Here is a 24,347-nt window from a genome sequence, read left to right on the forward strand (position 1 = left end):
TTTATTTTTACTTTTAAGTGGGAAACCCGTATTAAACAAAATATTAATCATAGCAGAGTATTTTTACATACTTTAAAACATGTCTGGAGGGGAACTTGAAAATATAGAAAGATGGTTGTGTTCTGCAATACCTGTCAACCTGTCCAGGACGTGTCTCATTTGTGTATACTTGCTCTTTTACAAACAGGTAAGAATGTAGGAAGTTTAGGGATATTCTGCAGTGATTACCAGTTTTCATGATTTTATTAAAAACAACAACAACAACAAAAAAATATAGAATTCTTTCTCAGTATCTACCAGCCGAGTAAAGATGAGTCCTGTAGGATTTTGTACAGCTGCTCAACCAACTCCAGTCACTGTGAGTCTCGAGCACAATAATAAACAGCAGAATCTTCCGTCTTCAGACTGTTCATCTGCAGATACAGCTGCTGTCTGCTGTTGTCTCTGGAGATGGTAAACCGGCCTTGGACTGACTGAGAGTAGAATTGGCTGCTACCACTAGGTTGACTGATAGTTGCAACCCACTCCAGTCCCTTTCCAGGAGCCTGTCTGATCCAGGCCATCCAGTAGTCACTGAATGTGAATCCAGAGGATGTACAGGTCAATCTGTGAGATTCTCCAGGCCTTTTAACCACTGGTTCAGATTCTGTCAGAGTCTGACCATCAACACCTGTCAAGACAAATAGAAAACATGTGAAACATGTCATTTACACAAATGGAAACTATGTCAAATCCAGATCAGAGAAGATCTTCACCTGCCCAGCAGAGAGTTAAAAGCAGCAGTCCTGTCCTATAGTCCATCATGTTAAACTGTGTGTCCACTGTTCTCTGTCGTCCTCTCTGCAGTCAGATAAGTAGAGGTGGAAGACATCTGAGTTTTGCATTGACTCCTCCTATGAGAGAAAATGAGTGTGTGTATCTGATCTTTTTTTCCTCTGTTTTAATTCTATTCAGTATGGTCTTTTAAGCCATGAATAAATCAACACGAAACAGACTTTATATTAAGAACACTCTTCATTCATTCTGATATATAAAATACACAAACTTTTACATATGTGTATTTTAACACATAGATTTAGTCTCTTATGTTTGGAGAAAGAGAGTTCACTCTACAGGAGTCACTCCTATACAGAGCATTTTCCTGTTTTCCCGAACATTTTTTTATATTAATGCTTTAAATCTTAATCCTGTTCCAGCCTGACAACTAACAAACAAACTGTACTGACAATAATTAAAGCAGTGAAAGTCTCGGTATATTTTGATGTCAAGGCTCTCATTCTTATTATTTTATTTGTTTAACCTTTATTCATACAGAGTAGGTTTGCTGATGTCATGGATACGCCAGGCTCCACCATCCACTAACCATCCACTCCTGCTCCCCATTAGACCCCAATCACAGCCAGCATATAAACCCTGCACTCACCTCAGTATGTGTCCGACCTTGTTACTTGTTGACTAGGACTCTCCATGTTACTCGGCATTATGCATGGTCTCCCTGTCTCCAGTGATCTCCCTCTCTTCATATCTGCAATATCTGGCTGTCATTCAGTAAAGAACATTCTATGTCAATCTCAGTGTCCCCTGCCTGTTGTTAGATTTTTAGGTGACATTGCAGACTTTTCCATGAGCTTGCTGCACTAACATTATTATCATTATTATTACTCACTGTAAGCAGCAGCAGATGAGAGCACAGGGAGCGATCATATGCTCCCAGCATCAAATCAATTATTTTATACCTCTCCTTTCTGACGTAAAATAACAAAAGTACTGAGAAAACAAAGAACAAAGAATGACTGATCATCTCAGGTGTAATTGATTTAATTTGGGTTAAAAGTAAGAAGTCCACCAGAGTACTGGTGTCTTTGAAGAAAACATTATTTACTGTTTCTTTTAAATAATCAACTTTTAAAAACGTATCTGGTTCAGGGTGGACTGAAGTTTGCCAATTAGCTGAGTGGAATGTGTTGTTTTGCTCCAGTGTTAAATGCAGAATCTGCTTAATGGTTGTGGTTATTTAATACAACAATGTTAACAACAAACAGGTGAATGTTCACTAACATCCTGCTTTCATTACTCTCTTCAATGAGAGCAGCAAAATTCAGAGAAGATGATGATGATGATGATACACATTGCATCATTAAGGTGAGCTGGTCATGTATATGAGTGAACAGATAAAGAACAATGGGTGACAGTCTGTGACGACAGTAGGTGACGATATCTGAAAAAAAGACAGCTGAAGGAAACTGATTAAAGAAAAGATGCTGCTGCCTTTGGTCTCTTCTTTCATAATGGAAAGAGTTTTTGCTCATATTCATTATAAATGTATGAATAGTGAAACAAAAACAATCTATTTTTTTTGAGCCATCACTATATCTGTCTAAATCCCAGGTTAGACGTTAGTAAGAAGATATTTCAAAAATAACAAAGAAAAAGTGGTCAAAAGGTTTTGCTTTGAGAAATATCTAAATGTTGACTTTTTTCAGGATTTTATGTGGATTTGGTTATATATAAGAAAAAACATTTTGGTGTACAATCTGAAAATCACGTGGAAGATTTTTATGTTTAAATGTCACCCAAAGGTACATTTTTGTGTCACATTGTCTCCATGCCTGTACTTATGAAGATATGTGGACACAGTTTCATCATACTAATATGGAGAATTTAATCTGCAGCATTGTATGAAACAGGAAATAGTCTTTTTAGATCATCTAAAGCACAAACATAGATCATTATTCCTTAAAAAGAAATAAAAACATCTTATTTCTCTGTATTTGTTTAAGTTGCAACTGAATTTACTATTCAAAAATAAGAAAAAAATAAGACTTCAATATTCAATCAATCACTACTAATTTTCACAACTGACAGTCACGATCAGTATTGTAAAGAAAAAAAGATACTGAGACAACTGAATGTTGCCAGTGGTGGCAAATAGAGGAAGTAGTTTTTGTATGACTCTCCTATTATTGTCTCTCACTGTGTCTCCTCTGGCACAGTAATACACAGCAGTGTCTTCAGGCTGCACATTCTGTCCGTTTAGAGTCACTGTGTTGCTGAAGAGTCTAAGTTGACACTGAACTTGTTCTTTAGTGAATCTTTGACAGTTGTGTCAGAACTTATCCACTCCAGTCCTTTCCCTGCAGGCTGTCTGATCCAAGCTGTGACGTAGCTGCTAACAGAATAAGAGACCTGACAGGTGATGGTCAGACGTTGACCTGGCTGCACAGTCACAGAGGCTGGCTGTGTCAGCTGTTCACACTTCACACCTGTTAAAAAAAGAAAATGTTTAGTAACAAATTATCAAGTTAAACTGCAAAAGAAGAACTGCTGACTTTGACAAATCCAGAGAGACTCACATCCAGCTGCCAACAGCAGCAGCAGAGCTACAGAAAACATGGTTGATGTTGAAACTGACGTGCTGTGAACTCCACTGACAGCCTGATGGGAAGTTTTTATAGCTGAGTAACAAGGAAGGTCACTGAGTTTGCATAGAATCAAACACATGAAGCATCAATGTTGGTCTAACTGGAGCCAATAGAAGAGTCTGTTGACTGTTATTATATCTGCAGAGTGAAAACATGCCTGGAAATCACCTCTGCTTTACATATGATATTTTAATTTCATTACACACTCAGCTGTAACATTTTGAAAATGTCCCTGCATTTACAGAAATGAAACAACAGTTTACTTTTACTGTGAACTATTGATGCCTAAATGTATTGTATTGACAACAATTCAATAGTAAAACATTATGTAAATTCTTGTATAATTGCAAACAATGATAAGGATCATTATTACTAATCTTAATGTGAATATTAACATGAATCATGGATAATGGAAAACATATTCATTAAAATCAGCATTGCAATAACAATGATGACGTGCACAAATGGAAACAAAAGGAGCAACCACCAAGAATGTTGCTTTCTATAAGCCATGTTTACAGTGTGTTTAGCGTGTTTTCAAACGATTAAAACCCACTTAAATATGATGTGAGCTGTTTTACTGAGATAATTTATTTACTGTCATTTATTCATTCATGTATTTGCTTACTTACTGTACTTATGTATTTGCTGCAAACAGAAATCCAGTGACAGCAGCCAGGATCATGTAAATATTATGGAAACTTAAGTGTGATGTGTTATGGTACACAAGGGCTGGACCCAAAAGCACGAGTGGCACAGAGGGAGTTGAAGTAGTTGGTTTCAGTTTATTGTAAAAACACAATGAGTAACCAGGAGTGTGGAGGTAATCGCTGTGAGCTGGTGGACTGGTTGAAGACAGCGGGCTGAGGTGGAGCAGTGGAGATCCGAGGTGAGGTCTTCCTGGAAAGCCGGTGAGGAACATGGAGGGAGGTGAGAGGAACAAATCTGAACACAGGGAGTCAGAGAGTTAGTCAGGGTTTCAGATAACATGAAGGCAATTCTTTCAGAGCAGTAAGTCAGAGGCCGAGGTGTAGTGCCACTTGGGTAAACGGACGATCTGGTGAATACTGGTGACAAGAGCAATACAATATACTGCCAGGTGTTGATTGGTAGATGGAGAGCAGGCGTGTCAGTCTCTGATTGGACCAGAGGCTGCACCCCACAGCACACACACACACACATGCACACACATACACATGCAGACAATCACAGGAGGGGAACCAACAGGGGACAAACAGACAGAGACACTAGGAATGGTACAGCTGTACCATGACATGATGCTGCTGGTTTGCAGGTTTGCATAAAAGACTTTTAATGGTTTAATGGAAACTTGGAGCCTCCAGAGGAAAACAGCTGCTCAGGAAATGAAACATTTTAGATAAAAGATATGGTAGTTCCTGCATTTATAAGTTTGAGACGTAGCTACTTTTTCTTTATATTCAGATACAGATAACTTTATTACCTGTTTTATTGCATCAAACTGTCAATATTCTCTCCACATCTTTTCTAGACATTTCTCTGCAGTTATAACGAGAAAATTATTCTTTGATTACTATATTATTATACCTTCTTCAAACATGAAAAAACCTCTCTTTATAAAGAATTCATCTCCAGACACAATATATGTAGGATTCAAGTAGATTCACTTTGTTTGTATCTGTTAAACTTGAATATGCTGTCATCACTCCACTTCTCCTCCACTTTATAGATCACTGCTGTCTTCTCTCAGAAATGGTTTGAATCAAACTACAGTCTGTGATGGAAAGAGTGAAATGTTCTTACTCTTCAGCTGGTTTGTATTATAGAGCAATATGAGTCTGTTTGTGAGTTATTTTCTCATGAAATGTAACTTTAAAGCCAGTCATACATCAGTGGTACTCAAATGTCTGTGTGTTGTATCATTTTGAATGACTTGACCTGAGGACATGAATCATGTGAGACAGTGCAGGGTCTGTCAGCCCAGTGAGGATGAGAAAAGACTTTTTTAGAAAGGGTTTTTGCTCCGAAATCCCAGAAAATGTTTCTTACTGCAGGATCAGTTGTTCGTCCATCTTTAATCACAGTCTCACAAGCACCAGAATACACAGCAGCTCCTTCAGGCTTCCTGCTGTTCATCTTGAGATCTACTTCCTGTCTGCTGAGATGAACTGACACTGACAGATGGAGCTGCAGTCACTGCTGATGGTAAACACCTTATAGTCCAACTTTGCTGTTCAAAATGTGCTGAATCAAGTTGACACATGACTTTTGTTTAGAAAAGTTTCAACTATCACAACATGCAGTGGACATGAGCAGCAGGAGTGTTCAGCTTTAGTTCAGTCCAGGGTTCGAGTGTCAGTCAGTTAAGATCAATGAGAAAAGCAGATCTGAGAGTCTCCTTTTAGTAACAGAGGAGAGAGAAACTTGACACTGACTGCCCTCTACTGCAACATTATTTTTCACTCTCATATTCTGACTCACTTTAGATTCCACATCATTTACAGACATTATTGTGTCTTAATTTGTAGAAATGTTTAGTATTTGTAGTAGTTTAATTTCAGCAACCAGATTGTTGTGCTGTCTTTGGCCCATTTATGAACCAGTGATCTTTATTGTGTTTAATATTTTATAATGTTTTTTCTCAGGAACAGTTTTCAGGACTTTGTATAACGTATTATTTAAAAAAATATATATGCAATTAAAAATATGGAATACAAAAAAAATTTAAAAGCTATGCAAAAATATAAAATAATAAACAAAACACATAGTATACAATATAAATACTAGAAAAAAACGTCATGCTTGGGCTCTACCAGCCCGAAAGATGAGTCCTGTAGGATTTTGTACAGCTGCTCAACCAACTCCAGTCACTGTGAGTCTCGAGCACAATAATAAACAGCAGAATCTTCAGTCTTCAGACTGTTCATCTGCAGATACAGCTGCTGTCTGCTGTTGTCTCTGGAGATGGTAAACCGGCCTTGGACTGACTGGTAGTAGGAGATAACAGCACTGTCATGTTTTATAAGTGCAACCCACTCCAGTCCTTTTCCAGGAGCCTGTCTGACCCAGGCCATCCAAGAGCCACCAAAGTTAAATCCAGAGGCTGTACAGGTCAATCTGTGAGATTCTCCAGGCCTTTTAACCACTGGTTCAGATTGTGTCAGAGTTTGACCATCAACACCTGTTAAGAGAAAAAAGATATGCATGTCATGTGTTGCGTTGGCAGCACAAATGAACGTACTGTAGGTCACATCGAGATCAGTGAAGATCTTCACCTGCCCAGCAGAGAGTTAAAAGCAGCAGTCCTGTCCTATAGTCCATCATGTTAAACTGTGTGTCCACTGTTCTCTGTCGTCCTCTCTGCAGTCAGATAAGTAGAGGTGGAAGACATCTGAGTTTTGCATTGACTCCTCCTCACAGGGAGGAGAGAGCTGGACTTTACTTGGATCTCACTAACTTTTGGTGAATGTACAGGAGGATTTCATTTGTGTAAAATATCGACATAAACTTTGAATCAACAATCAAAGCATTTTTGTTTTAACTTAACAGGCATACCCGGGAATCTAACGTCAGCCGTCAACATCCACACATTCACAACAGACCTCGTATACTGTAACTATTTTGTTGAAAGTATTTTTTTGATATTATTTTTGTAAATTGCACTTCCATAATTAAAGCTGAAGGAATAAAAACTCATATATATAATTTTTTAGTGTTTTTATGCAGCTGGCATTTGCTCAGAGCTCTGACTGGACTTCTGTTGATCATCATGTAGCTCTGGTGGCTTTGAGCTTTTTAAAATATAGAATCAACTCGGGAAGGGTGATATTATGACATGCTGAGGGCGGCTCTGCTAGCATGTTTTTTTAAAACACTAACCATGTCCTTTGCTCAAGTACATATATGTCATTTTGCAGCATTTAGCTGCATTTCCAATAAAGGGTTTCATTGTTGTTACCTGCCCAGTTGACTCACACGATGATCACACCACATCGCACACATCTCTGCAAAAGATATGATTTAGATCATCATCCTACTTTATGATTTTTTTTAATAAAGATCGTTGTCAAGTTATATGACCTAAAGTTTATTTATATCCAATTTAAATTAATATATTTATTCTGCTCAGCAGCATTTGGTTGGCCATCCATGTACTGGATATATCATGCAGAAAAGTCCAAATATATTTGCAACACTTCCTCTTAAAAATCAAGAATGGGAACATTATTAACCATTATTGTTATAGAAAAATAAAAAAAGAACATAACAAATGTAACAGTGAGTGAGTCACAAACCACAACATCAGCTGTTGCTTTCATAGTGTGCATGTGTGTGTTTTTAGCAACACGTCTGACTTCAGATCTTCTACTGCCACCTGTAGGTCTTTGGACACAAATGTTCTGTGGAGTTTTTGTAAAGCCTCTCTGCTTCCTTTAACCAGTGTGTTACTCTGGCACAGTAATACACAGCAGAGTCCTCTGGCTTTAAGTTGGACAGCCTCAGATGCACCATGCTGTTGCTATCACCTCTGGTGACTTCTATTCGTCCTTGCACACTGCTGGCATAAGTGTTTCTGCTGGCATCGGAGAAGCCGCTCCCTATCCATTCCAGGGCTTTTCCTGCAGGTTGTCTTATCCAGCTCATAACACAGCAGCTAAATGTGAAGCCAGATCCCCTGCAGGAGAGACTGAGAGTCTCTCCGGGCTTTTTTATTTCTGAACTGGAAGGAATGGACTCCATACTCTGACCTGTACAACCTGATGAGATGAAAGGAGAGAGGACCCACAGAAGAAAGCGAGACAGTCAGTGAGACTGGGAAATTTTCTGGTATCACTGACTGACCATCAGTCCATGTTGTGTGATAAAAGATAAAACAGCAAGAAGCAGGAGAACTCACAGGGCAGAGAGAGAGCAACCAGCAGAAGAGTGAGTGTGTTCATCATCCTGAGGCTGGAGATGTGACCTCTGATGCTCCACACAAAGTACAAGAGTAGTCAGCAGGACAGAAGTACACTGCACAGACTGAAGATTTGCATCAGGATATCATGGGGAGGGAGCGGCTCCTGCACTGCTACTCAGCTGTAGTTTAATTCAATTGTATAATTTATTATTTATTTACATTTTTAATATAGCATGTTGAATGTTGAATACAAAATAGGACATTTTCAAACAGCTCCTTTTTTAAAAATATGTGACTTAAATTGTTTTTTAGCGTATTATAAAAATTAAATAACATGGTCTACCTGACTCAGCACATTCATTTATCAATAATTTTCAGTTGTAAAAAGCTTCATGCTTGATTATTTCATGAGGAAATGTGGTCTGTAGGCTGCTGGGTATGTGTGCAGGTACAAAGTAGCAGCAACGTACAAAGTAATCCATCAAAATGACGGCGTTTTTCTACAACTCACAGGAAGAGAAGGTGTAACTGCACTGAATCGTAATGAGACACATTAACTTGTACTTCTGGTTTCTAACATCCTCATGAGATTGACTAAAGATTACTGATTCTCTTAAACTGTTAATGCTGTTGTTGATAATGTGACATTATCTAAATCATAAAAGCATCAACAGTTTCAGGGTAACATTGCATTTATTTTGTAAAATGTTCAAATTACAAACAAGTAAAATAAAGAAAGTGAGTTGTTGAGTTATTGTTGTGAGCGAAGGAGCTTTTAAAATCCCAAAATTAAGATGAATTCTTGCTGTTAAACACTTTTATGCAAATACATCCACCATTTTATTAAAGTGACAGTTTCATCTCATACCTGTCTCTTGCATTTAAAAAAGCTTTGGAAGTTTTTAGCTTTATAAAGTAAATTAATGTAATAATAAACTTTATTACTGATGAAAGTAAATGTTATTGATGTTGTTATATGGTATTGATTATAAGTCCATGAAAATTCATTAAAGATTTGTTTTATATTTATGGCTTTACTGAATTTTTTCAAATGTTAAAACTTTCCTCACAGATGGTAAGTTATGAATTTGACACTGATCTAAAAATTACCATTTGGATAAATAATCTATTTTATATTATTTCCACATCTTAATGATATATATACTGTTTATTCAAAGACGAACTGGTGTTGAAACCATTAGTGGTCTGAGGGCTCCTCCTCTGGTGGCTTCATGTTACAAGTGTTCAGGCACTGAGGGGTTTTTGTTCAGGTCTACTGATGGTTTGTGTTATTGTGGCTCTCTGGCACAGTAATACACAGCAGTGTCTTCAGGCTGCACATTCTGTCCGTTTAGAGTCACTGTGTTGCTGGAAGAGTCTAAGTCGATACTGAACTTGTTCTTTAGTGAATCTTTGTATTGAGAGCCTCCAGTATATTTCATACTGTAGGATTTTGTACAGCTGCTCAACCAAATCCTGTCACTATGAATCTCGAGCACAATAATAAACAGCAGAATCTTCAGTCTTCAGACTGTTCATCTGCAGATACAGCTGCTGTCTGCTGTTGTCTCTGGAGATGGTAAACCGGCCTTGAACTGACCGAGAGTAGTAGATGCTGCTACTGGCACTATTAAGCCTGGCAACCCACTCCAGTCCCTTTCCAAGAGCCTGTCTGACCCAATGCATGCTGTAGCCACCAAAGTTAAATCTGGAGGTTGTACAGGTCAATCTGTGAGATTCTCCAGGCCTTTTAACCACTGGTTCAGATTCTGTCAGAGTCTGACCATCAACACCTGTCAAGAGGATAAAAACATCAAGTGAAATAAGTTGGTTAGACAAATAAATGTTATGTCAAATTAATATCAATTAAGATCTTCACCTGCCCAGCAGAGAGTTAAAAGCAGCAGTCCTGTCCTATAGTCCATCATGTTAAACTGTGTGTCCACTGTTCTCTGTCGTCCTCTCTGCAGTCAGATAAGTAGAGATGGAAGACATCTGAGTTTTGCATTGACTCCTCCTCACAGGGAGGAGAGACATGGACTGGACTCAGATGTCACTTTTCTGTCTGTATGTATGTATATGTTTAATGACGAAGAAGTATCCGTCCAATTCTGAAAAATTTAAAACGTTTCTGACGCATTTCCAATTGAGTAACTTGTTCATCAACATTAACACAGCAGCCAAATAACTACACACAGTCACACACCAGGCAGAAGCAGCAGGGTCCACTCCTTTCCAGGTTGTGGACATAGCAGCATAAGGTCTCTGCCCATGTGATCAATAAACTATTCTGGGTTACACTGCAGAGACAGAGAATGTACCTAATAATGATTGCATCTCAGCATTGACATTATTTCACTACAGTGCAATGATTTATTTTGTTAAGTTTCAGGGAAAGCATGAAAAATGTTCAGTCTGTGTTTCACCCCTGATGCTCTGATGCCAGGTGTCGTGTGGACACGATTCACGTTGGGAAATATGTCACTGGGACATTTACATCCAGTACTTCATCAAGGCCACTGCGGTTAAAACTGGCTGTTTTCAGCACCCATATTTGTCATTTACTGTAGTGGATGATGTGGGAATAGTGCAGGTCAGGGTGTAGCTCTTAGCTGCTGCCATTCAGAAAATTAATTATCACCATGAGGTAAACAAGACTAAACATTTTTTTTCAGCAGTCAGAAATCCAGACAAATGTTAACAAGATAGAGTCTACAGCCATGGCTCTCCTACTACAGTCACAGTGGTGCTTTGAGTTAAATGCTAACATCAGGATGTTAACATGCTCACAATAGCAATGCTAACTTTTTTAGATTAGATTCAACTTTATTGTCATTACACAGGTACAAGTACAAGGCAACGAAATGCAGTTTAGGTCTAACCAGAAGTGCAATAAGCAAGTGCAGGATATAAAGTGTGCATAAATGCAGGATAGAGCAGTATTATGAAAATAGAGCAGTGCTATGAATACATGCTGATATTTAGGCTAGCTTGTATAATGTTTACCATGCTCATCGTCTTTGTTTAACATGTTTAGCATGCTAACATTTGCTAACTGGCAATAAACACATTGTTGCCTGCAGATGAGGCTGATGGGAATGTCATTAGTTGTGCAGGTATTTGGTCACAAACCAAAGTAGACAAGTTGAAATTTTGACCTGATGATGGTGCTTCACCAAAAGATAAGGGATCACCAAAGTCAGCAGCAGTCATTCTCTGGGGACCATGAAAGTCTGTACCAAGGTTTGTGCCAATCCATCCAGATGTTGCGATATTTCACTGGATGTGCAAAAATTTTGACCAGCTGGTGGCGCTTGAGGAAAAGTCAGGGGATCATCAAAATCATGTCAATTCATCCATTAGTTTTTGAGATATTTCAGTCTGGACCAAAATGGTGGCCCAACAGGCCGACATTGCCACCTCTAAAACCGTGCCGCTAGCATGGCTAAAAGTAGTTATTGACTGGTGTTCATTCAGTCATTTGTTACCCTATTTGTATTAGACACCCTTTGATTGGGTGGGGTTTTAGTGGGTGGGCACAGGCCCACATTCTGGATTGATATTAAAATTAAACAATCACATTTCACCCCCAAGAGGAGGATCATTTTATCAGTAAAATAGTGATGACTTCTGGCAGCTAGAAGGCCTGAAGAAGCCAACAAGAACAGCAGCTGTTTCAACCGAGCAACTTGGGGGTATTGTTGCAAACACTGTTTTTGTGACTGAACCTGGATGAACATTTTAAATTGGTGAAGAATGGAAGACTTTTGCCCGAGAGGAGAAGATTGGAGATTTAGTTTTTTTTTAGATTTAGGTGATGGATGAAGTTTTTGAGAGCATTTTTTAAATTTCGTTGTCCTGTGTTCAACTCACATCAAGGCAAGATGGTGAGTCTACTTTTTTCCCCTTGTGTCTACGTAATTGGCATGTTAGAAAAATAGTCTTTAGACTTTAGAAATAATAAACTCCCAGCAATTATACTTGTCATTCTAAAATGAGCTCTGCAGTTGTTGATCAAGTTTTTTTTAAGGTTTGTAAAACTACACCAGACAGTCACAAATTACATGAGCATTGCTGATGGTGTGTTTGTAATGAAGGAAGAGTTTGCGTAGACCTCCCTCTACGGGTTTGAACAGGGAACATGAAACACAGATGTATTTTAAAAGAGTATTATTTCTACGAGAGCAGGGGAAAGTGTAAAATACTAAATGCCTGGAAACTAGTCATGTTGTCGTAGATTATTTGGATGGGACAGACAAGAATATTTTCTCACCACATGTTTAACTCTAAAATTAAATTCATGATTCGTTGGGGATACAAGTTTTTAAATGATAAACCTGACATTTGCTGGAGAAGGTAACTTTAACTGACAGACACACTATTCACTACCTTATGATGCAACACACAAGGAGGCCAATTTACATGATGAGCTTTAAAAAGCAAGTTATGAGCTGAATTTATTCCCTCACTTTAAAGCTTATATATACATCCAGTACAAACAATGATGTATCAGTGAATGTTAGAAAAAACAGAAACAGAAAAACATAAACAATCTATTCTTTTGGCCAGCACTATATTTGTTATACCATTTGGACTCTAAATCACCATTTTAGACAAGTTGAAGATATTTAAAAATTCCAGAGAAAAAGAGGCAACAAGGTTTTGATTTGTTACATATCTAAATGCTACTGTAAAGGGTGTTTTTTTGTCCTTTTTTATTGCTGTAAAATCTGTTAATTTCAGTCAAATTCAGATTTTGTGTGGATTTGGTTGTGTATAGGAACATTTTCTTTAAAAATGTTGGTGTACAATCTGAAAATGACGTGGCAGCTTTGTATTTTCAAATGTTACCAAAAGTAAGTTTTTGTGGAAATCATCATGCATGTAAGACATGTGGACACAGATTCATCAGACTAATACGGAGAATTTAATCAGCAGAAGAATTGCAAAAAAAAGTGATACTGAAGAAAGTGAGTGTTCCCAGTGGTGGTGGTAAATAGAGGAAGTAGTTATTGTATGACTCTCCTATTATTGTTTCTCACTGTGTCTCTCTGGCACAGTAATACACTGCTGTGTCCTCGGTCTTCAGACTGTTCATCTGTAGTTAGGGTTTACTGCTGGAGTCGCTTTATACTGATAGCAGTATTTGATAGCAGTATAGCAGCAACAGTTCTCGGTTCTCCTCCCTAATCTGCTGAGGATGCTATAAATGCACCTGGTGAGGATGATGAGGAGTTGTAACATTTTAACTGCCGCCTACACGTTCTCGACTCTGCGGCCTCTTATAATATCCCAGTCAGTCAAGCAGTGGCAATGAGTGACACTCCTCAGACGGAACGAAAAGGAACTAGTTACAAGGCCAAACTCATCACACAAGCTCTCAAAGGCTTCCAGCTCCTTCTGCTGTGTGCTGCCATGATGCTGTAGATACCAAGAAGAACGCTGATATGAAACTATCCATCTCTATATCCGCCATGAATTTACAGCTCTGCAGCGTACAGCAGAACAAACAACATAACACACAAATATACTTGTACTTGTACCTGTATTTGATATCTCTGTTAATTTATCCGGCTTCATCACAGTGTTTCACAGTTGTGAAAAATGCTTATGATGACACTTTTCTGAAGATAGTTTGTGTTGCCTTTGTGTGTGAGGATGTGTGTCTGCTGTATGCATGTGTGCCGCTTCACGCCTGGATACATGCTGATATGCAAATAAACACAGTGAAAGATGAGTCTCTTGCTTCGAGGAAGTTTATTCGTAGCTCTGACGGTTTCTACAAAGTTTCACTGCTACAGGTGTGGTCCCAGAGGTGCAGAGAGAGGGGAAGTGACTCTCTAAAGATGATATGTTTAGAAACTCCAGGAAATTGAAAAACCTTCAGAGCTTAACTGATAACAGACGTTTACAGTACATTGACTTGATGTGGTGTTATTTTTGATGTTGTGAACAAAATCCTCAGAAGCTTTTTATGTTGATCACAAGCACACTATGACTCATATTCATACTCCCTTTAATGCTTGTGTCTGTACAAATCTCATCTATTACAAGTATCATATCTATCAAATTTATGATGAAAGCAAATATGATCAACAAAATGACCAAACATGAAAAGCAAAGATTTCTGTTTCTACTACAGTACAATTTGTTATTTACATATCAATGACAAGTTAATGCTACACTTCACTAACACATTTTAATGAAAAGTAATCAAGAACCTCTGTAATCATAATGTAACAACAATCCAAATGTATTCATATCAACAATTGCAGTTGTATTTTTGATTTTTCTACAGGTTACAGAGAAATCCATTTTCAGTGTTTAGTTAATCATTATATATGATGACCATTTCATTTAGCAGATGTACAGTAGATCATCGATAATGTACATGTTTTAAAAAAGACAAAAAAACAAATGAAGACCTGTAATCGTCTGCGCTGTGCATCCATCGTCTCTTCATCTGAAAAAAAAAAAATCAAACAATTAAAATCAATATATTATATTCACTTGTCAAATACAGAGTGTTAAACAGCGGTGAGGTTTGACTGATCACTTCAATCTGGAGTTTCACCCAGCTGGAGAATTGACACCCAAACGATCTCTGTGTCTTCAGTACAGCAGATAGTTGTGGCCAGCAGGTTTGCTGCAGGCGACTGGTGTTCTATAACAATTATATTAACTGCTGGACTGGATGAGTGGTGAAAAAAAGGTTTATCTTCATACACCCAGTAACTGGAACTGCCTGTGATTTGTTACTCAAAGATGAAATCTGTAATGTGTTTAATTCAATAAACTGTTGATAAATCAGTTTGTGCATTGGAGCATTAAAACAAACCAGCACATTTTCTGTGGTTGGAGACGCTCTCCACTCTGCTGCTGCTAAATGTTGATCAGTCTCACCTGTGCTGGTTGGCTGTGCCAATAAACTCTGTTCAGAACAGAGCTAGTGAACTGAATGTGATGCATTTCACACCACTTTACTGTGTGAATGTGTCCATCCAAATCAACACAATACACCTGTAATACCACATGTTTCTCAACATGAGGTTTGTTCTAGCCAGAGAGAGCAATTCACCAGTCAGAGAGAATGATTTGGTGCAAGTTAACTTTTCAGATATTGCTGATAATCAATTATATGTTTGATTTTTCTTATTTTTTTGTCTCTTTTGTCTAATTCTTTTGTCTTATTAAGCTAAACTGATGCATTGATTTGCATTACAATGGTCTCCCTTTTCAGGATCATGTGCACTGCACACACTGGACATACCTGGAAAAGTTGGCAGTCCATCACAAGCACAGACAGAAAATCACTAACTTTCACATTCATATCTCTGGTCTTTTCTTCTCCTGCACATTCTTGTCTGTGAAGATGGGAAGAAACTGTCGCACCCACAGAAAAACTGTGCAAAGATGAGTCGGTCAATTGTCTCTCCTTCATGTGGCATTTTTATTGTTCACATCCCTGGGCTTTATTTTCTAACTTGTGCCGTACTTGGTCAAACTATTTACTTATTTTCAGTGAATATATAAATCATGTCTTATATCTTGTACAGTCCTGCATGTTTACCTTGACCAGGCTGAATATCATGCTATAGAAGAGAGAGGATATGAAGAGGAATATGAAGGAGGAGGTTGTGGACCACAGACTGCTGAACTCATCCTCTTCAATAGCATTCTCTGTGCAGCTCAGAGCAAAACCCAGTTTTGACTCTGGAGGAAAATCTAAGAGGAGGAAGGTATAGGTGGTTAGATGAGAGGTGTGTGTGTGTTTGTGTGTTAACAATGCTTTTATATTAAGATAACATATAGATGTCTTTGTCTCTCTTGAATAGTGCTCATAAAGTGGAATCGAGCATTATCTACTCTTTGATCACACGTCGAGTGTGGACCTTTCTCCAGTTGAACAGTGGAACAGTACAGTATACTACTGTGACTTCGTGCTTGCGTTTCAGTTTGTTTTAAAATATTGAAGTCATTCATGAACACGTGCTGACCATCAACAGACTTTGTTGTTTCATTAATGTTGTCGGTCACATCTTGTCCATCAATTTGCCAAGGGACTTTAATTTCATTTACAATGGTCTCGTCCTGTCCAGTAATGATACACTCCAACTCTGCCTGGTTGTTGCTGAAAATTTCTTTGGGACTTGGTTGGTTCAGTGTCACTGTGATAGGAGCTACATAAAAGAGAGCAACAGAGGAAACCATTTCTTAACATACATACACAGAGTATACCACTTTAAGGCTTCACTGAAAACTGCTTCCTTTGTTCTTACTTTTCAGTTTGTTTTAAAATATTGAAGTCATTCATGACCCTAACCCTAACAAAAGTGTCTCCATGCAACATTTATTTGAAACAGTCAGCACACTTCTCAAGCTGTTAGACAATGTGACAAAGACAGATTGGAACACAATATGATGACAAACAAAACTAAATTGACATGTTGACTGTTATTTTTACAATCACAAAGACTGACGACATCACAGAGTGCACAGGTTCCCGTGGCAGAGAGTACACACACAGACAGAGCAACACATCAGCACACAATACCACGTTTAAAGCTGAATCTACTATTTTCTACATTCAATCGAGTTACCATGGGACTTAGACACTCCTCGGGGTTCCATGGAGTCATTGCTGCCAGCAGGCCAGACGTGGCAGTTGAACATGTTGTACTTGTCCCACTTTTCTTTGGTGGTGGTGTAAACACTTGTAACTGAGTAGCCTTGTTGGGTCTTCTGTGGGGGGAAGTTAATGCCATCAGTATATTTGTTGGTATTTTCTTCTGACCAGGCGATGTAGTAATCCTGCAGCACAGGACTGGAGACCAGACACACCAGAGTGACCTCAGCTCCTTTGTTGATGTCCTCCTCTGGGAGGACGTGGACTGTCACTATTGGCTCACTCCCATCTGAAAGAAACACCAGCGAGGTTCATATATAAGCTTTATGTTTGCTATACATAGATTATGACGTGTTTGTGTGTGTAAATTGGCTGCCTCCCCAGACTTACGGATTACTGTTCTACCAGTGAGTCTTCATCCCTCAGTAACATACCTCCTTTGTGGACAGTCAGATCTTGAATAACTGGAGTCATATTGTCTCTAATGGCAGAACAGCGCACTTTGTTGACTCTCTGCCACTCAGTGCGACCACGAGTCATCGTGCTGGTTTTGATGCGCTGACCATCAACAGACTGTTTTTTCAGTAATGTTGTCGGTCACATCTTGTCCATCAATTTGCCAAGTGACTTTAATTTCATTTACAATGGCCTCGTCCTGTCCAGTAATGATACACTCCAACTCTGCCTGTTTTTTGTTAAACATTTCTTTGGGACTTGGTTGGTTCAGTGTCACTGTGATAGGAGCTACATAAAAGAGAGCAACAGAGGAAACCATTTCTTAACATCTGGACGTTCAGTGCAACAGTAAAAACTCTATGTTTGAGAATCACCCTAAAATGTGCCCGTATTTACTGACAGAATGTGCTGACTCTTTCCAGTACTGTGACAATTTGAGTCCACTTTTAAACACAGTGGTAGTGGAGATTAGATATTAAAACTGAGTGTTCCCAGTGGTGGTGGTAAATAGAGGAAGTAGTTTTTGTATGACTCTCCTATTATTGTCTCTCACTGTGTCTCTCTGGCACAGTAATACACTGCTGTGTCCTCGGTCTTCAGACTGTTCATCTGTAGATAGACTTTACTGCTGGAGTCGTCTCTGGAGATGGTGAATCTACCCTGGACTGACTGGGAGTAATAGATAGAAGAACTAGCTGTCTGTATGAAAGCGACCCACTCCAGTCCCTTTCCAGGAGCCTGTCTGACCCAGCTCATAGCAGAGCTGCTGAATGTGAATCCAGAGGCTGTACAGGTCAATCTGTGAGATTCTCCAGGCCTTTTAACCACTGGTTCAGATTCTGTCAGAGTCTGACCATCAACACCTGTCAAGAGGGTAAAAAACATCAAGTGAAATAAGCTGGTGATACAAATAAAAGCTACGTAAAATTAAGATCAGTGAAGATCTTCACCTGCCCAGCAGAGAGTTAAAAGCAGCAGTCCTGTCCTATAGTCCATCATGTTAAACTGTGTGTCCACTGTTCTCTGTCGTCCTCTCTGCAGTCAGTTAAGTAGAGGTGGAAGACATCTGAGTTTTGCATTGACTCCTCCTCATAGGGAGGAGAGACCTGGACTGGACTTGAATCTCACTTGTTTGGTGAAACTAGAATGAATCTGACCAGGAAGTGTCCATCTAAGTTTGTAAATTTAAAAATGTTCTCACGTGTTTTAAATTGAGTAACTTGGTTACCAACATTACTATTACAATCATTTAATTTCTGTCATCAGATTGATTATATCTAAACAATAAGCAACAATCAGAGAAGCAGTGGTGCACAGCACACCTTTATGTGGCCTTGTGATAGACTTAAGGTAATTTCAGAAACGTTACTTAGGAGGCGAACATTAATGTCAGCCTTATTAGGAGCTGCAAACATTTAAGTCAAACCAACCACTTATTTCCTTCCCTGTCATTTCTTCCTGTATATGGACGTTACTGGGATAAGTGCTCAAGCCAGTCCTTATCTTCCCTCTAGAGTTTTAAAACAGGGATGGTCGCTACTTTTAACATTCAAGTTAAAAGTTACTCACTAGTTACAACCAAAAATATAGAGATTTGTTTGTGATTCAAGCCCTGTGCTAGTTTCCCTGGCTTTCATCCAAAGTGCCAACGTGACAGTGAGCACAGAAAAGCAGAATGAACATTGCTGTAACTGATGTTCAGAGGACTAGGATTTCATCTGTTGTTCTTCTTTACAGCTGACTTTTGTTTTGCTTTGGATATTTGAAAACAACAACAACATGCATTTTATCAATGGTTATTCACCTCTACATATCAGTGCTCCACATTAAATGCTTTCATCTGTTGCATCACTCACTGCAGAGTTCTCTGAGATTTTATCAATGTTTATTTACACCTCTATATCAGTGTTACACACAGATACCGCCATCATCTGTTTTTATCTCATTTTCATGATTCTTCACTTTATTAATGTGTAAATTCTGAAAGGTATTCTGTACATGAAAGGTGTGAACACATACACAACTTGTAGAGGATAACTTTAATGTGATATAGTTGGTGTCGGTCCAGTAAAGATGAGTATTGTAGGATTTTGTACAGCTGCTCAACCAGCTCCAGTCACTGTGGCTCTCGAGCACAATAATAAACAGCAGAATCTTCAGTCTTCAGACTGTTCATCTGTAGATACAGCTGCTGTCTGCTGTCGTCTCTGGAGATGGTAAACCGGCCTTGGACTGACTGAGAGTAGTAGATGTTAGCACTGTTATCGCTGATAGTGGCGATCCACTCCAGTCCTTACAGCAGCCTGTCTGATCCAAGCATTGTCATAATCACCACCGAACCCTGAATATGTGCAGGTCAGTCTGTGGGATTCTCCAGGCCTTTTAACCACTGGTTCAGACTTGGTCAGTGTTTGACCCTCAGTACCTACAGACATTTAAACAGCTCATTAGTTTCTGTAATGCAGCCATATTGTCTTTTACCAGGAGGTTTGTCATAAAAACAGTTATTGTTCTTACCTGCCCAGTTAATAGACAGGAGGAAAAAAGCAACCAAATAATCCGGTCTGATCATTGTAAAAGCCAGTTGTCTCTGTCCAGTCTGCAGTGTGTATGTCAGTGATTTAGTCTCTGTCCTTCACTCTGCAACACATATGTAGAGATGGAAGAGATCAGAGTTTTGCATGGACTCCTCCTCCTCAAAGAGAAACACACCACATCTCACACATCTAGATTACTCTTTTATATTATGATGATGATTGTTTTATGATAAAGATGATTTGCAGATTATTCAACCTTAATGTTTATTTATAACCAATCAAAATGTATTTATTTACACTGCTCAGCGGCATTTGGTCGACTATTCACCTACTTATTTAAATTAAAACATTATTATTATTATATATGTTTTAAATCCAGGCTTAACCAGATTTGTGTTCCTACAATGTGATAGTCTCAGTTATTTTAAAAAAAGGTTATTTCTTTAGTCTTTATTTTATTGTTTATGTAAAGGGTTAGAAAAATGGATATACAGGAAATTTAAAAGAAAAAAGGCATTGGGACTATATTGTACAGTTCATGGATAAAAGAACAATTTAAATGTGTTAACAAATAGACACCCATATATATATTATTATTTTGTGTCTATTCTTAAATAGTGATTAAACTTTTTACTGTGTCAGTGCGATATTTAAACAGGTCACTAGATGGCGCATAGCGCTTGGGGGGAATCTAAAACCCTTAAGAGGCAAGTGTCGAGCTGAACGCAAGCTAAAATCTTCTGCCTCTTTGTTTCTACATACTGTCAGCGTGTTTGTTCATTTGCAAAAGAAAAGTCTGGTGAGAAGCTATTCCTTAATTTGGCATTTATTAAAGCATTGGAGGATCAAAAGCATCTTGTACAAGGATCTTTTCTATTCAGAAAACCACAGTCAGCAAGCTGTTAATCTGTAGCCATCATCCAAAAAAAAAATGCTATTCTTAACATTACACAGAGTTTTAAATGAGAACGTACAACTAACAAAAGAAGGTCCGTTTCAGGTGAAACTAGGCAGGGTAAACAGCAGACACTCAGGAAGACTCCTCCCTGAGGGCAGGGCTTAAACAACACAGAGTAGCTTACATTTCTGAGTTCTCAGACCATTTTCACATTTGAGAATTACTTCCGGATGGGAGCCGAAACATCCTGATTCTGAAAACAGTGTCCAGACTGAAACCTTTTCTACGATGGAACACTCCTGGACGAATGAGGGACTACACCGTCTTAATGTTCAAATGATAGGTTCCTACAGAGGTGGGGAGGAGCTGTGGTTTAGACTTAGCTCTCCCTTCGGTGGTGCACAGGCTGGTCCCAGCCTCTTGGCACACGATTCCACCCTTTGTGTGGAGACAGCGCCCTAGTGGAGGAATCCTACACTTCCTCTGTTTGTAAGTTGCTAAAGTCTCTGCTTCGTTCCCCTTTTCCTCTCATGGTCGTGGACAATACATACTGTCCTCAGTACATGATGTTCTTTCTGATATTCCTGTTTCTTTGTATAAATGTAAGCCTGTTTGCAACAGCTAATCAACTTTTCCCTGCAGTCAGGAAGTCTGCAGGACAACACTTTGAATTGTTAAGCCTCATGCCCTGTGTGTGTGTATATGTGTACAAAAGTTTCAACATGTTATTAATATAATAGGCAAGCAACCTTCATTTAAATTTTTAATTCTCACAATACAGGTGGGTTAATTTTCCTGAAACTCACGTGCATGTACCCCAGGATAAGGGGTAATAGTGTGTGAATCCTTGGTGACAACGTACAATGTTTAGAGTTGAGTGGTTTTGCAGTAATGTTGAAATGGAGATGTTAGCTATACACTGCCATGCTAGGCTAGCGGACCTGTTGCTAATGGGTAGCATACACAGTACAATAGAAATGCTAATGGAACACGCGAAAGTGATGGTTTTGTTTTGTTAACCTACCTGAAGATGCATACAGTGTCAATGCATATAGCTCACGTTCTCTTAAGCAGTTTTCCTGTGTATGTGTGTTTGTTATTGACTTTAGAAGAGACGTAAATACAGTAATTTGTGAATGTGTGACAAAGGAGTTGGAGTAATATGAGAGGTAAATGTAATAGTTACTCACTGTAAGGTTGTGTATTATGGGTTGATATATGCAATGTGAGGAAAGTGTTGAACTATGGGAAATGTTAGTTACAAAAACCAAATAAGATTAAATTATGGTTGTTTTACTTTTAAATAAGTAATTCAAGTGCAACTGAAGAACAAGTAAACTTATGGTCATTCATATTGTTTATTTCACAGTGTATTTACATATGCTATGGTTACTTATGTATTTTCTGAAGTTATGGTGATATTTCTTATACTTGAAGATACTGTAACTTACCTGATGCTACAACAAACTTTTTGTTGATTACCTCGGGAAGTCATCGTTTTAGTATTTCCTATGTTGAGGGCAGAATAAATCCTGCAGTCGAGCTGAACGCAAGCTAAAGTTTTCTGCCTCTTTGTTTCTACATACAGTTGCAGGGTATAGGAACATACCCCTCCCTGACACCCACCAGGGGGGCAACATTTACATGTAAAATATTTATTTACATTGGAGGTTAAAGTCACAAAACAATAGCAAATATATTTGCATTCATTTTTGCTTACTTACTGTATTTACTTATTTATTTGCTGTAAACAGAAATCCAGTGATAGCAGCCAGGATCATGTAAATAGTATGAAAACTTAAGTGTGATGCTGCTGGTTTGCAGGTTTGCTTAAAAGACTTTTAATGGTTTCAGTGATTGCAGATGTTTGAAGACACAGATATACAGAGAAACTTGGAGCCTCCAGAGGAAAACAGCTGCTCAGGAACTGAAACCAGTGTGACAAAATGCAAAAAACCGAATTCCTTTAGATTAGATGAAAACTATCATAGTTCATGCATTTATTGGTTACTTTTCGTAATGATCAACACATTTGACCTTCATCTGTGTGGTTGTGTCAGAAATAAAATAACAGTCTAAATCAAATAACATACAGTTTGTTGTTTTGGATTGTTATATTACTTTCAGTTGGTTTGTATTATAGAGCAAAATGAGTCTGTTACATCAGTGGTACTCAAATTTCTACAAATTAAGACATTATTGAGTCTTAATTTGTAGAAATGTTTAGTATTTGTAGTAGTTCAATTTCAGCAACCAGATTGTTGTGCTGTCTATGGCCCTTTTAAGAACAAGTAATCTTTATTGTGGTTTTTTAATTGTTTGTTCTATAATAATTTTTCTCAGGAAAGGTTTTCAGGACTTTGTATAATGCATTATTTAAAAAATATATATGCATTTAAACATATGGAATAAAAATAAATAAAAAGCTATGTAAAAAAATAAAACATTAAAAAAAACACATAGTATACAATATAAATACTATAAAAAAACTTCATGTTTGGGCTCTACTAGCCTGAACGATGAGTCCTGTAGGATTTTGTACAGCTGCTCAACCAACTCCAGTCACTGTGGCTCTCGAGCACAATAATAAACAGCAGAATCTTCAGTCGTCAGACTGTTCATCTGCAGATACAGCTGCTGTCTGCTGTCGTCTCTGGAGATGGTAAACCGGCCTTGAACTGACTGAGAGTAGTATTTGCCACTACCACCACCATCAGCTGCGACCCACTCCAGTCCTTTTCCAGCAGCCTGTCTGACCCAATGCATCCAGTAGCTGCTGAATGTGAATCCAGAGGCTGTACAGGTCAATCTGTGAGATTCTCCAGGCCTTTTAACCACTGGTTCCGATTCTGTCAGAGTCTGACCATCAACACCTGTCAAGAGAATAAAGACATCACGTGAAATTAGCTGGTGACAAAAATAAAATTGAAATAAAATAAAGATCAGTGAAGATCTTCACCTGCCCAGCAGAGAGTTAAAAGCAGCAGTCCTGTCCTATAGTCCATCATGTTAAACTGTGTGTCCACTGTTCTCTGTCGTCCTCTCTGCAGTCAGATAAGTAGAGGTGGAAGACATCTGAGTTTTGCATTGACTCCTCCTCACAGGGAGGAGAGACCTAGATTGGACTTGGCTTTCAGTTTATCGTTTGATGAAACTGGAGAATGAATGATCAGGAGTCATTCCTCAGTCAGTTAATTCAAAGTTTGTTTGAAATGCTTTAATTTCATTTGCATAAAATGTCTATGAGAATTAACACCAAAGACACATGTCCAACTTTGCTTTCAATAAATCTTCAAAATGTTAATTTTTTGTTCAGAAATCTGACACATTTACAAACAAGGTTTATTCAAATAAGTTAAAATATGTATGTATGTTGGCATCATGGTTTCTCATTACTCCCTGTAAGCATATTGGACAGCAGATGAGCTAAATAATCTACAGTTTTCCTCTGATCACAAATATCCACTGGAATTTTTGAAAATCGCTTCATTGTCATCTCATCATGTTACACCATCCACCAATGTTTTGA

General features: G+C 38.4%; 3 pseudogenes and 5 gene segments (V, D, J or C); all 8 read right to left on the reverse strand.

The window, feature by feature from the left end:
- Positions 1-217: 217 nt before the first annotated feature.
- LOC122872684 lies at positions 218-810 on the reverse strand. The segment is given in 2 exon segments: positions 218-670; positions 756-810. Coding segments are annotated over 2 exon segments (366 nt in total).
- Positions 811-2,460: 1,650 nt separating this feature from the next.
- LOC122872678 lies at positions 2,461-3,609 on the reverse strand (annotated as a pseudogene).
- Positions 3,610-6,268: 2,659 nt separating this feature from the next.
- Positions 6,269-10,234, reverse strand: LOC122872686. The segment is given in 2 exon segments: positions 6,269-6,582; positions 10,181-10,234. Coding segments are annotated over 2 exon segments (363 nt in total).
- LOC122872679 lies at positions 7,730-8,447 on the reverse strand. The segment is given in 2 exon segments: positions 7,730-8,158; positions 8,299-8,447. Coding segments are annotated over 2 exon segments (438 nt in total).
- A 3,323-nt stretch (positions 10,235-13,557) lies between the features above and the next one.
- LOC122872691 lies at positions 13,558-17,764 on the reverse strand (annotated as a pseudogene).
- Positions 17,765-17,868: 104 nt separating this feature from the next.
- LOC122872685 lies at positions 17,869-18,418 on the reverse strand. The segment is given in 2 exon segments: positions 17,869-18,246; positions 18,334-18,418. Coding segments are annotated over 2 exon segments (363 nt in total).
- An 889-nt stretch (positions 18,419-19,307) lies between these two features.
- On the reverse strand, positions 19,308-20,015 carry LOC122872683 (annotated as a pseudogene).
- Positions 20,016-22,825: 2,810 nt separating this feature from the next.
- Positions 22,826-23,960, reverse strand: LOC122872689. The segment is given in 2 exon segments: positions 22,826-23,691; positions 23,778-23,960. Coding segments are annotated over 2 exon segments (360 nt in total).
- Between the last annotated feature and the right edge of the window lie 387 nt (positions 23,961-24,347).

Source organism: Siniperca chuatsi, unplaced genomic scaffold, assembly GCF_020085105.1.
Source record: "Siniperca chuatsi isolate FFG_IHB_CAS unplaced genomic scaffold, ASM2008510v1 Contig00084, whole genome shotgun sequence".
Classification (NCBI taxonomy): domain Eukaryota; kingdom Metazoa; phylum Chordata; class Actinopteri; order Centrarchiformes; family Sinipercidae; genus Siniperca; species Siniperca chuatsi.